General features: G+C 35.2%; 1 protein-coding gene across 3 annotated transcripts; it reads left to right on the top strand.

Moving 5' to 3' along the window:
• The first annotated feature begins 8,191 nt into the window (after positions 1-8,191).
• LOC110877678 (RNA-binding protein 38) lies at positions 8,192-13,964 on the top strand. Of its 3 annotated transcripts, XM_035976885.1 has the most exons (7): positions 8,192-8,284; positions 8,413-8,677; positions 9,135-9,252; positions 9,428-9,578; positions 10,205-10,241; positions 11,863-12,130; positions 13,572-13,964. In XM_035976885.1, exons 2-7 carry the CDS (start codon positions 8,495-8,497, stop codon positions 13,643-13,645), a joined length of 831 nt encoding a protein of 276 aa, XP_035832778.1. In that variant the 5' UTR covers positions 8,192-8,284; positions 8,413-8,494; the 3' UTR covers positions 13,646-13,964. The 3 variants fall into 3 exon arrangements, with proteins under 3 accessions (XP_035832778.1, XP_021981545.1, XP_021981544.1); XM_022125853.2 differs by having other exon boundaries at positions 8,210-8,677; positions 11,866-12,130; XM_022125852.2 differs by having other exon boundaries at positions 8,211-8,677.
• The last annotated feature ends 254 nt before the right edge of the window (positions 13,965-14,218 follow it).

Below are 14,218 nucleotides of genomic sequence, written 5' to 3'. Positions count from 1 at the left end.
AATCCTAAAGGGTCGGATTATTGATAGATAATGAATTAAGTTATTAATGCAAATTATGGTAGGCCCCTCTTTTGGAGGTGACGTTACCCTCGACTAAGTAGTCTGAGTCAGCAGGGATACAGTCCTAAATAGCCGGGTTATAGTATTAATAGTAGTTAACTTATGAGGGGGTCAAAGAGTTTGGATCCCCGCCATCCAACACCTTTGGGTATTGAAGGAGATCCTACTAAATTTGACCCAGGTCCCTTGCAGGACCTCTAAACGCTGAACAAGGGCAAGACCCTTATCAAACCGTTCCCTTAACCCCCGACCAGGTAGCCAACATACCTCCATATAGACCGTGGAGATATGAATGGTGAAAATCTTTTATTTTATATAGACAGTAAAATAATGCCAAGACACCACGGCCAAACGATAAGGAAAAGTCACCTTCAACATAAGCAACTAGTTATTAAAGTCATTAATACAAAACCAAATAAAAAGTGCAAAAGATTAAAAATAAAAAGTATTATACTAAACACTTGTCTTCACCAAGTGATATAAGAGACTTAGGCAAACATGGCCTTGATTGTCAAGAACTCTTACGATCAATCTTGGATCCCGAGACGACTCATACACTCTATGATGGACAATGGATGATGGTGGTGGATGATGGTGTTGTGATGGTGGTGGGTGGTGGATGAAGTGTGAGAGAGGTGGTGTGCCAAGGGATGAGTTGCAATGAAGCCAAGCACTCCTATTTATAGGCTGAACAGAGGCCTGGGCACGGCCCCGTGTCCGGTGGGCACGGCCCCGTGCCTGTCTGACACTATCTCTCCTCATTAATTGTAATTCGCAATTACAATTAATGCGCCTGTAGTACTTTGGGCACGCCCCCGTGTTCACTGGGCACGCCCCCATGGTGAGTAATAGAAGTTTCTACTGGTTTGTCTTTTCTGCTGCTTCTTGGGCACGGCCCCGTGCTCGCTGAGCACGGGGCGTGTTCAGTCTTCTGCCTTCTCTGTTTTGCTTGGGAGGATGCTGTTGAGGGGTCGGGCAATCCACTTTTGTTCCTTTTCTTGTATTTATGCTAGATTTAGCTGTCTTTTTGCTTCTTTTGTTAATTTGAGCTCATTTAATCCTGAAAATACAAAAGGAAGATAAAAACACACTTTTTCCAACATTAGTACTTAAAAAGGGTTAGTTTTATGCCTCATTTGATGTAATTTATATGTTGCATTTTACACACATCAATTGTGATGCATCACACACCGGGATGGGATGTGTGCTTATGCAGAAAGGCAAGGTTATTGCCTATGCTTCACGTAAGTTAAAGGTGCATGAAAAGAATTACACCACCCATGACTTGGAGTTGGGCGCCGTTGTATTCGCACTGAATCTATGGAGGCACTATTTATATGGCATCAAGTGTGTGATATATTCTGATCACAAGAGCCTCCAGCATCTGTTCAACCAAAAGGATTTGAACATGAGGCAGCGACGGTGGATGGAAACTTTGAATGATTACGATTGTGAGATAAGATACCATCCTGGCAAGGCAAACGTAGTCGCCGATGCCTTGAATCGAAAGGAAAGGGTGAAGCCTATAAGAATAAATGCCAAGAGCATTGAGATAAAGAATAGTTTAAATGAAAGGTTGTTAGCTGCGCAGAAGGAAGCTGTGCTGGAAGCTAACTATCCTAATGAAAAGCTAGGAGTAACTGAAGAACAGTTATCCTGTGGCAAGGACGGAATTTTATGGTTAAATGGACGAATATGGGTTCCAGTTTTTGGAGGACTTCGAGATGTTATCCTCCAGGAAGCCCACAGTTCCAAATACTCCGTTCATCCTGGAGCTGACAAGATGTACCAGGACTTGAAGGCAAACTTTTGGTGGATAGACTTGAAGAAGTCTATAGCTACCTATGTAGCTAAATGTTTGACATGTGCACAGGTCAAAGCTGAACATCAGAAGCCGTCAGGTTTGCTGCAACTGCCTGAACTTCCCGAGTGGAAGTGGGAAATGGTGACAATGGATTTCATCACCAAATTGCCAAAGACAAGGAAAGGAAATGATACGATATGGGTGATCGTAGACAGACTGACTAAGTCAGCACACTTCCTGCCCATTAAGGAGACTTATAGCTCCGACATGCTAGCCCAATTATACGTAGATAAGATTGTATCTCTACATGGCGTGCCTGTGTCTATTATCTCTGACAGAGATACTAGATACACGTCACATTTTTGGAAAAGTTTCCAACAATCTTTGGGCACGCGCTTAAATTTCAGTACGGCTTACCATCCTCAGACGGACGGACAGAGTGAGCGTACAATCCAAACTTTGGAAGACATGCTTCGTGCATGTGTGATTGATTTAGGTGGTAGCTGGGATAACCACCTGCCATTGATCGAGTTCTCATATAACAATAGCTACCATACCAGCATTAAGGCTGCGCCTTTTGAGGCCTTGTATGGTAGGAAGTGCAGAACGCCCGTTTGTTGGGCGGAAGTTGGAGATGTCCAGTTGACAGGACCTGAAATAATCTTTGAAACGACGGACAAGATTGTCCAGATTCATGACCGTCTGAAAGCTGCCCGAGATAGGCAGAAAAGCTACGCAGACTTGAAGCGTAAATCTTTTAACTTCGAGGTAGGTGACAAAGTATTGCTTAAAATATCACCCTGGAAGGGAGTGATGCGATTTGGTAAGAAAGGCAAGTTAAGCCCGAGATACATTAGACCATTCGAGATATCGAACGTGTCGGATCAGTTGCCTATAAGTTAAACTTACCGGAAGAGTTCAGTGGTTCGCAATGTTTTCCACATCTGTAATCTGAAGAAGTATTTCGCTGATGAATCACTAGTCATACCACATACAGATGTACACATAGGTGAGAGCTTGAAGTTTGTTGAAAAACCTGTGTCGATCGAGGATCGACATGTTAAGAAGCTTCGAAGGAAGTATATACCGATTGTAAAGGTAAAATGGGATGCCCGTAGAGGTCCCGAGTATATGTGGGAAGTAGAGTCCACGATGAAAGAAAAGTACCCTCAATTGTTTCAGTAAATCTCGAGGTCGAGATTTCTTTTAAGGGGGTAAGGATGTAACACCTCGAAAATTTACGTCCTATAATGTATTGACACGTGTCATAAGCTTGAACGTGTTAAAGAATACTATAGAGGGACTAAAGTTGACAGACATAGAAAGTATGTGAATTCATGGGTTCAAAATGTCAACAATGGATAAATATACTTTACAGTAACCCTACATGATGCTCGTACCTTCAAACGAATGAATCATGGATCATACGGAACTAAATATGGAAGAAAGTGAGAGATTACAAACTACAGGGGTTAAATGTGTCAACATGTTTAAGTTACACCTCTGAGTGACCCTTTAGCAAACCCGAGGCTTTGTAACGGTAAATTATGCTCACTAGAATGCACGATATAAATTTCATAAAGTTTCGTATTCAAATGAGAAAGTTATGATCGAATTCGTACATGAGGGGTTGAAAGCGTCAACATTGAAAGTTATGACTTTTCGAGTAGTAACAAAGTAACCGAGGACTTAACAACGTGGGTAAAAGTCTCGAGGCCCTTATACGTAATTAAAAAGGGCTCATAATGCAAAGTTACCCCTTCGAAAAGCCAAGAGCCAAGCTGTAATAATTGAAAAGATTTGAAAATCTTACAGCAGGTCTCAGGCGGGCCGCGTAAGAGTTATCAAGGGCTTATGCGGGCCACGTCGGAAGTAGAAAGATTTGAATTCTGTCAGGAAGATTCAGGCGGGCCGCATAAGCCTTGTTAAGGTCTTATGCGGGCCGCGTGAGACGCCCAGATACAGAAAAATCGCACAGCAGCACTTTTCAGCCTTTTAACCAACTTAAAACCATTATTGCTCATCATGGGCGACCCCTAAACTGTTCCTAATGGTCCAGTGAATAGTCAAATCAAAGGTAGTTATATGATGGTAATTATGTGGGCATTAAACCCTTAAAAGGGCACCCTCTGATTCCCACCCTAACTAGTTCAAATGTCGGGTCAAAGTTGATTAGAAAAAGTCAACAGAACCTTAATTTTTGGATTAACGTATAATTAGCAATGTAGAAGGCTTGTAACCTATTTTATCACTCATATAACTTGATAATAAGTATAAGAACTGGTCTAAGCTTGTTTGATCCGACCATTTACTGTTTTGACCCGGTTCGGAACCGAAAGTCGCAAAACTTTGACTTTTGCTTTGACTTCAGTTCTGACCCGTTTTAGTATGACTTGGATATGCCTTAGGACTTCCTTAGGACCAGGTTACATGATGGTATGACCCTCTGTAACTGGTTAGTTGTTTGTCCGAGTCATTTGCACCTTTCCGTTAAATGCTTAAATGTTGACCATAATGCCCTTTTGACCTTAAAACGAGAATTTTGGATATATGAAAGGAAAATAACCTTAGTTACTGATTTCTAAACATGTCCCTAAAATTTCATGTCAATTCGAGGTCTAGAATAGGAGTTATGCTAAATAGCGCAATTAAGAAAACTTTTGTAAATTAACCGGCGCACTTAGCACAAAGCCTATCTAAACCCAAATTTCGACACCAAACCTTTTACACACTGATGTAATATAATATTTTGAGATTTTTAAATATTTTTAATTATTTTTAACCTGCTCATAACCTAAGGTTATGACCTTGATTCGGTAAATACCGATTATACCCTTTTCGGACATAAAATGAGTTCTACATAGTATTTTGATGCCAATCCAATTGCTACTGATTTTAAATAATAAATAAAGTATTTTGAAGTTTATAACCTGATCAGAAAACTCAGATTTCCTGTTTAACTTGGAAATCGCTTTTATAATATTTAAAGTGACCAAAATACCCCTACGGGGGGGCGTATATTGTGATTAAACTCGTTTTGGGCATAATGGAAGGTATCCTACTGATATCACAACATATTTAGAGCATATTGACTTAGGAAACCTGTATAGGACTCTTACGGTTACCCGTTACGCCATTTACGCGTTCGGTTCGGTTTATGTAACTAGTTTACATAAATTAGCCGAAACGGGTCAAACCTTGTCGTTTTTATCTCAAAATGCAGAATGTGGTTGGATTACCCATATTATACAAGTCTTCAAACTTGTCGGGTCTAAATCACATTCTATTCCGGTCTTCCCTTATTCGTGCGTTCGAACCGTATCTTTCTTTAAAACTAACCGGTCTAAGTTTAGGCTTAATCAAAGACCCGTTAGGATTCTAATAGGTTATTATAAACCTTCGTTCCAGAATAGGAGACCTGGTAAAAGCTACTTGAAATTGCTGTTTGTGAAATATACTTTGCAAAGGTAAATACTTTTAACTTAATTTCCCTTATACGGGCTTGGGGTACGATATATAAAATACCGCTTGGTCGGGCATTTGACCTTAATCGATTGGTGGTTAAGTATTATCAAGATGACCCGTTTTAAAATTTTTTTTGTTTGCTTAAAGCCTTTGGGGGGTTAATGACCATGTCCCGGATATCCTTGGCATCATCTTACGAGATGGCCACGACCTGAGCACGGGGTGTAGGCGTACACCTGACAGCTGCATATGTAAAAATGGTATCCCACTTAAAGGAATAACCTTGTGGGCATTATACCTGTGGTGTGTCTATTAGTCTTTAACCCGGTCTACGGAACGGGCTACTGAACGCATAAGGAACATGTAATTCGTTTACAAGTATTATATTAAAATAATTATCCCAAGTTATAAAAGTTTGTGCCACGTGCATTCAAATCAATTTTATTAAACCTTTTTCAAAAGTATCGGTTGAATGTATTTACCAGTGTAAACTGACGTATTTTCCCAAAAAGGTTAAGTGCAGGTACTATGCGAACTAGGCTGGCTTTCTCCTAGCGTCCACAATAAGTCTCGCATGCTTGGATGTCAACTGTTGAACAATATTCCTATTTATTTTTGATCCCCCTGTGGATTGTTTTCAACTATTTGTGATACATGATATTACAATAACATTCAGTTAAAATATATCTATCTTTTGCTTCCGCTGTGCATTTAAATATTGTGTTGTTTGACTGTAATGTTACCAACTACGTCACGATACTCCCCCACCGGGCCTACCGGTGAAACCTGTGAATATCGGGGTGTGACATAAATAAGGCATAAACAAAATTAAAAACTTATAATTATATAAATATATAATGTATATCTCGTTCTCGTTCTAAATCTTTCCCTCATCTAAATTCAAACACCACAATACAGCCATATTTTGTTCTAAATCCCTTTCTCTCATCTAAAATCAAACACCATAAATCAAAATCAAAATCAAAATCTCCTATTTTTTTAAAAGTCAAGACCTGTCCTGATTTGAGTTCTGTGGTGTTAGAAAGAGAGAGACTTGTAGAGGATCTTGTTGGACTCTGTCGCTGAGGATCTGGACTGCCGTCGATTATGGAGACAGTGAGCCGTCGGCTGGAGATAGGTTGTTTGAATTAAATACAAAAGTCCCAAATAATCTTTGGTTCAGATCTGAGATTAGCTATGCCCCTTTCTAAAACTCCAATCTTTTTCCCTTTTCGAACTTCGAATGGGTATGTTAATCGGTTCTTTGTGGTGGTGGTGGTTGAATAGATCTGAAAGATTTAAATAACTGACCGGAGATTGGAGGCGGAGGTGGTTGAACAAATTTGAAAGAATGGCAGCTAATCAGTTGTTTGTGGCGGCGGCGGCTTTGTGGTGGTGGTGGGTGTACCACCCGATGATGGTGTGGCGGGGGTGTAGTGGTGAAACAGATCCGGTGGGGTTGTTTTGTGTTTAGCGAGAACAGGCGGTGGTGAGTGGTGGCTTAGGAGATGATGGTGGTGGTGCTTTCGAAAGATGCGATGGTTGCTGGAGGTTGGAGATGGATGCGATGGTGGTCACTAAGTGGTGGTGGTGATTGGTGGTCGGCATAAAGAGAGAAATTGAAGGATTTATGTTTAGAGAGAGTTATGTGTTTTTAAGGGAAGAACAAGTGTTAATATCTTTTATTTTTGGTTTTATGTTTTATTTTTAATATTCTTTTTCAATATATAGGGAAAATGACTAAATTGCCCTCACATGAGGTGTATGTGACAGCACTTAACGTCTAAAACAAACCAGGTTAGTGCTAAAGGACTTAAGGTGTAATGGTTTTAGCAAATAAAGGACTCTGACTGTAATTATTGAAGTTAAAGGTTATCTATTGCAATGCGATACAAACATAAAAGACGAAAACTGTAATGTAATTTATCCTTAATTCTATAGACAGTGAGGACGCAATGATTTCCTCTCTCTTGTATATAAATATATGCATACATATACCGCAAGACAACATTATACTATATATTTATACATATAGTGTATATATATACATATAGATAGAGAGTTGAGATCCTGTACAAACAGTGCTAATTATAAGAACCGTAAGAACAGATCTGAACCATTGTTAATTTAAATCAAGGGTTGATATTGATTATAAATAAAACTCTTATAATTAAAAATTACTACTAACAAATTAGGGGTAATTTTGTAAAATTGCTAGTCATTTGACCATTTTCTATTAAATACAAATTCCACCAAGGTTTTTTAAACTAAAATAACTTTTATATACTTCATTATTTTTTTTAAAAATATATACCATAAAATCAAGTATTTTTTTATCTTTAATATGAGTACCATATTGCTATACCTTTTTGTATTTATAAAAGTGTTTTTTAAAAAAAGTTAACAAAAGGTGTTTTATATTTGTGCTAATAAGGTGCTGATTATGTGTTAATTACAAAATAATACAAACAAACACCAAAAGTAGATATAATCAGCACATCTGGTGTGCTGATAATGGAGAACGATTGAAGATGTTGTGCTAATGTCGTTTATGTTGATAATGGAGAACGATTCGAGGACGATGTGCTGATAATGAAGAACGATTAATGATGTTGTGCTAATTATATAGTGTTGTGCTGATTATATTTTTTGTAATTATTTTTAATTAGTTATAAATAAATATGGTCAAAAAGTCTAAATTACCCCTAAACTAATTTTTTATTGATGGACACTTGTCAATTATGTATTGGTTCTTATGGTTCTTACAAACTTAAGTGTTTGTATTTGATCCCATTCCTATAGATAGATACATATATAATATATAATATGTATATATATTACATCTCTCTCTCTCTCTCCTCTTTCTCTCATTGCAGCAGCTGTCAATTGTTACAACAAAGCCATAAACTCACCCCACCCTCACTTCTGATGTACAGCAAATAATAGTTTGCAACTGTCGGATTCCTTCTCTCTCTCTCTCTTTCCACCACTCTTTTTCTAGGTTTTTATTAGCACCCTTTTCATCAAACACCAGAACCAACTAACAATCTTTTCTTTCTTATATTCATGGAAGTTGACGACAGAAACAGAACACAAGAAGATAGTTTTGATTCTGCATGAACAACAACAACATTTGATGATCAAACTTGTTCATATTCAACATTAATGGCTTACCAACATTATCGATCTCCGTTCGGTGACACCACTCTAACCAAAGTCTTTGTTGGTGGACTCGCCTGGGAGACACAAACCAATGAAATGCGTACATACTTTGAACAATTTGGTGACATTCTTGAAGCTGTTATTATTACTGATAAAGTCACCGGCAAGTCTAAGGGTTATGGATTTGTAAGTTCTTTTATTTCTCTGAATTTTATTTAAATTCTAGTATTTACTTTTACTTGCATTTCTAAAATAATTGTGATTTAATTGATTATTTCCCAAAGGAAGCATTCCAACTACAAACCTTCCTTGACAACTGTCATGCATGTTTTTGTGTGTTTTCTTATATGTTCAAGGATATATCATCTTAAATATGTACCTAAAAAAGTTAATATGTATACTCTCATATCATTTATTGTTATTGTTATGTTTATATATACATATGTATGGAGAAGTATTGTAGAATATTTAATTATTGCAACTACAAAATAAAATCTATATCACAATAGTTTGTATTTAAAAAAAAAAAATTTGTGGATCTTACATGAAAATGTGTAGTTTATACTTTATGTATATGTTTTCGTTTTTTTACATTATATAAACAAACGACCAATCACACTAGTTTAACCAAATAAAATATCAGGTAACTTATCGAGACCCAGAATCTGCAAAACGGGCTTGTGAGGATCCAAACCCTATGATAGATGGAAGAAGAGCTAACTGCAATATTGCGTCTCTTGGTCGACCTCGACCTCCTCAAGGTTTTTTTATATATATATTTTTATGCATTATATATATTGTTTATTATTATTATTTAACATGTAATGACTTCTGTTCCGTTTAATTAAGACATGATTTATAAACCCCAGAAATATATACTAAAACACTAAATCAATGATTAATAATTTAGTACCTTGGTTTTTATTAAAATCCTAGGAAGGAATCAAGGTGGCAATATTGCATTCCAAGGGACAAATACAATGGGTCAAGGTGCATCATCATCTTATAGTGGAGTGGCACAACCACCACAATTGGGTCCTCCGCAACCACCTCCACCACCACCGTCCGTCATGTATCCTCCGTATGGGTTAGTTTTTAACCTCATATATACATTTTGTGAAAAGGTGAAGTAAAAAAACATTTATAAGTTCAAGGACAGTTGGTCTTGACAGAGGAGATGTGGGTGTGGGGGCATATATAATAGGTATATAAATGAGTTGGCAACTTAAAAGTTATGCCAGTGCTTAAATGGCATAAAGTTTGACTTTTGTACTTACATATATTTAATATGAGTTTAAAAAGATTAAATAGTTTTCTAATTTATTGTAAGAGATTAATATTTCATTACCATATGATATAACCTATAACTTAAATTTTGAGAATAAAAACTTGCATTTTGGAATACAAAGATAAGGTTTTTATTTCATCTCTACAAAGAAAGCTTAACTTTACTACCAAGTTGGCTGCCATTGCAGGCTTACATAAAAATCCAGACAACCTTCAGCTTTTACAGATTATAAATGGTCCCAATTATTTTTTAATTTTAATCATTAAAATGTGTATATATTTGATTTTTATATATTTGTTTCTGGATAAAAAAAAAAACATACTAGCTTGTTTCAAAAAACATAAAAACAATATATATGATTTAGTGATTTGTTTATATATTTTAGAATCGGTACTTATGATCGTTGAATAATTCTATAAATGCAGATACGCGACGTACCCACCCGATTATGCTTACCAACAAGTAAGTCTTTATGCGTTGTTATTATTTTGTATTTTTATGTACCATTTTACGAATTTATAGTTAAAATTTATATTTTACGTTTGGAACAGGACATCATTTAAGTGAGTAAAATTATCATCGTACTTTGTTTGACTACGTTATAGTACTTGTTTTCAAAATAAGTTTATACCTTTAAAATACACTAAAAATATATGGATGTGACTTTCTTTAAGAAAAGTTCAAACGGTATATAAATTTCATAATTTTTTTAGGAGTTAATATTCACATATCTTTTGTGTTTATCTCTCTCATTACATACATAGATATATATAAAGATAGAATGAAAAAGATTGTGAGAATAGTAGAAACCTTTTTTAAGCTTTAGTATTACACATATAACTATTAAATAACATATATTGTAAATATGGGTTATGATCAAATACAAAGCATAATATAAATAAGAAGGGTAAGAAGGATTTTAGTCCATTAATCTTAAATTTGAATGGTTGAGATTAGTTTTAGGGAAAACAAGATAATGGAAAAGCATAAATGGAATTCAACATTTATGGATTTTCTCATTCCTCATGCAAGACACATATCAATTCCCACCATCAATTTAAGACGTCCATAGCTTTTCCATACGACAATTTTTGTTTTCAAAATTTTCATCATAATACGTTTTTTATCTTTAATATGGGTATCATATTGTCATATAAAAATAAAGTAAACAATTTCATTTTTACTGGGCTTTTTTTGCATCGTGTTAAATGTTCCGGTCATTGTATCTTTTAACTGGGTTTTGATCATTACGTTTTACTAGGGTTTCTATACATTGTGTTATTATCAAAACCTATAACAGAATGTTAATTTGGGTTCTACCCATTGCCTTTTTTATAAAATCTTATAAGAAAAATATATGACACAATGAAGATGGTGTTATATATGAGTTTTCTATACATTGTGTTATTGGTTCTGGTCATTGTATTTAATTTGTTATTCATTGTGTTTTAATCTCTTGTTTATTGTTTTTTAGTTTGTAGTGTATTGTGTTTTTAGTTTGTTCTGTACTGTGTTTTAATCTGCTCTCTATTGTGTCTTTTATCTGTTGTTATCTATTGTATCTTTTATCTATTATCATAAATTGTGTTTTTATATAGTTTGATACTTATTGTGTTATACGTTATGACCACTGTGTTATATGTTATGGTCATCGTGTTTTAGTCTGTTGTCAAATGTGTCTTTATATGTTGTCATTGATTGTATTTTTTGATCTACTTTCTATTATGTTTTACGTCATGTCCATTGTGTAATACGCAACTGGGTTTTCGATTTTTTTTTTTTTTTTTTTTGATAAAAGTAACAATATGGTACCTATGTTAAAGACAAAAATACGCTAGATTTTATGGCATGACTTTAAAAAAAAGGTTTATAAAAAAGTTACTGACATTTAAAAAATGATAGAAGAATAACATGACTTGCATATGCATATTTTTCTTCTTGTTTTTAAATCATTTTTACTATAACTCTACATATCAAAGCTATAAAGGTAAATGTTATTAAAGGATAAGATTGTACTTTACAACTAAGGCTGCAGAAGGTACAAGTTATAATAACATGAAATTGGGTGGGAGTGTGGTTTTAGCAGGCAATGTACAATCCAGCACTTCAGCAGCCATACTATCATCAAGTTTATGGGCCCACAGGTCCAACGGTCTCCACACCATATTATTATGCTCCTTCACCCAGAGGAACATTTGCTGCACCACAGGCGCAACGTATGCAAGGACCTCCTTACATTTACTATCCTACGCACCAGATGGACCCGTCAACATTCCCTGGCTATCTTACGCCCCCTCCTCCCACTTTGTTACTCCCCACCAGGCATCCTTTTCCTTCTCCCTCCCCTACGGGTAAGTGCCATGATCTTGATGTTTTTTTTTTTCATAAATAACAATATAAATTATATATATATATATATATATATATATATATTGTTAATGTTAATGAGCATAGACTTTTTACTATTAGCTATTAATATGTTAATTATTTAGAATAATAATCATGTCAAGATACCATAGGAATTCATGTACATTAAATATAAATATATCTACATATATGTGAGTGTGATAATGGTGGGGCCCATAGGAACCATGTGAGATTAGCTGTAAGGGGTGATGGTCATAGGCCCATGATGGGGTCAATGGGGAAGTGATGCCAGATGTACAAAATGAGTAAACCAAAAACAGTCAAACAGTTGGAGTACATGTGAAGACAAGATTCTTTTGTTTGTGTAGTGTGTGTTTATCATGGTTTGATATTTCTTCATTGACTTGGTTACGATAAAGGTTGAGTTTTCTTAACCTCTAATCAACCAATTATGGTATTTTGAACATTAGTTAACAACAAGGTTGTTCAAATGTCATTTTAACATATTAAGATTATCTTTTTGTTTAGTTAAAGTAAGTCGATCATGTGTAGGGTCCTTTTAGGTGTATAGAATCAGTGATTTTGATTATATATGTTGTAAGATTGTTCAGTTAGTTAAACATCTTATGGGATAAACTTAGTTTTTCATAATACTTTCTTGTTCTAATCTAACACCCTAAATTCTAGATCCATGATACTATTGAGTTGTGTATGACTTACTATTATCATGTTTAAATTTTTACATTACATGATTCATATATATTTGGAGGTTGATATGTATTACAACGCATACGAGATAGACTAAGGGGCTGTTTGTTTACCTCTTAATGGTTCAGACCTCTTACTGGTTCAGCACCTAATGGTTCAGACTGTTTGTTTTACGAGCAAATGTCTGAATGATTTAGACATTTACCTCTGAATGGTTAAGATTTATACAGAGTCTGAATGGCTAAGAGCTCTAATCTGAATTGCTCAGACATTTACCTCTTAAAGGTTAAGCATTATACAAGCTTTTAATGGTTCAGACCTCTTACTAGTTCAGCACTTAACCATTCAGATGTTGCCAAACAACCCCTAAGATATCATTGTTTTTTATTGTCATCGGTACGATCTCGACTGAAATCTTGATGTTAGAAAAAAGAAAGTATAAAGATTCAATACAAGATCTATATTACAAGATGTAACATACCTATTGTACTATTGTGATACTTACATACTTGCATGTGCCATATACAAACATACAAATACAAATTAATGTGTGCTTGTATGCATGTTAGCCACTGGTTTACAAATAACATGACTGACCACTTCCCAAGATTTGGATTGTCCCATGCTTTATTGAGTTGTACATTAGGCGTCAATGGTAGTACATTGTAATTCAAAGATGCATCTTTGACCATGTGTATATGTGTTATTGGTTTACAGGTTCCCAGACGCCACAAAATACAACAAGTGAAACAGAAGGTGGTGCAGTAACGTCAGAGAGTCCAAACACCTAAAACAGATGAAAAACATACACATGTTGGCTAAAAGCAAACAAAATACACTATTGACAAAATTCATCAATGGCCCTTCAACTCTCTGTGTTCTTCAATTTTTCTGAAAGAATCATAAATAATTTCTCTTTTGGTCACAGAGATATATGCGACTACTTGTCGTGCTGATTATTTTTTTTACCTCACATTGAGTCACAATTCTTTCACCCATTTTTATTTTTCTTTCTTTTATTTATGGTTAATTATTGTAACTTTACCTAAAATGAAGATTTCTAGTCGGGAAAACCGACATTTTAATTTAAAGTATTGCCTCGTTTTGTTACCTGGATCGGTTTATTGGTAACCCTAAAGTCGAAATCTCGTTCTTTTAAGAAAGATAATCTTTCGTGATGTAAAGTGTTGAAATTATTTTTTGACGAGTTCAAATTATTCAAAAAAAATTATCACGTTGGTTTCCATAATTACGGATTTAGTTCAACATATTTAACTTAGCTTTAACAAATGTGAGAAACAAATGTTGATTATGAATTTATATATTTACAACTTAGTATAAGGAAATTCGATTTCAGTAAGATT

The sequence above is a fragment of the Helianthus annuus genome, chromosome 9 (assembly GCF_002127325.2).
Source record: "Helianthus annuus cultivar XRQ/B chromosome 9, HanXRQr2.0-SUNRISE, whole genome shotgun sequence".
Classification (NCBI taxonomy): Eukaryota; Viridiplantae; Streptophyta; class Magnoliopsida; order Asterales; family Asteraceae; genus Helianthus; species Helianthus annuus.
This window is presented reverse-complemented; position numbering and strand designations above follow the sequence as displayed.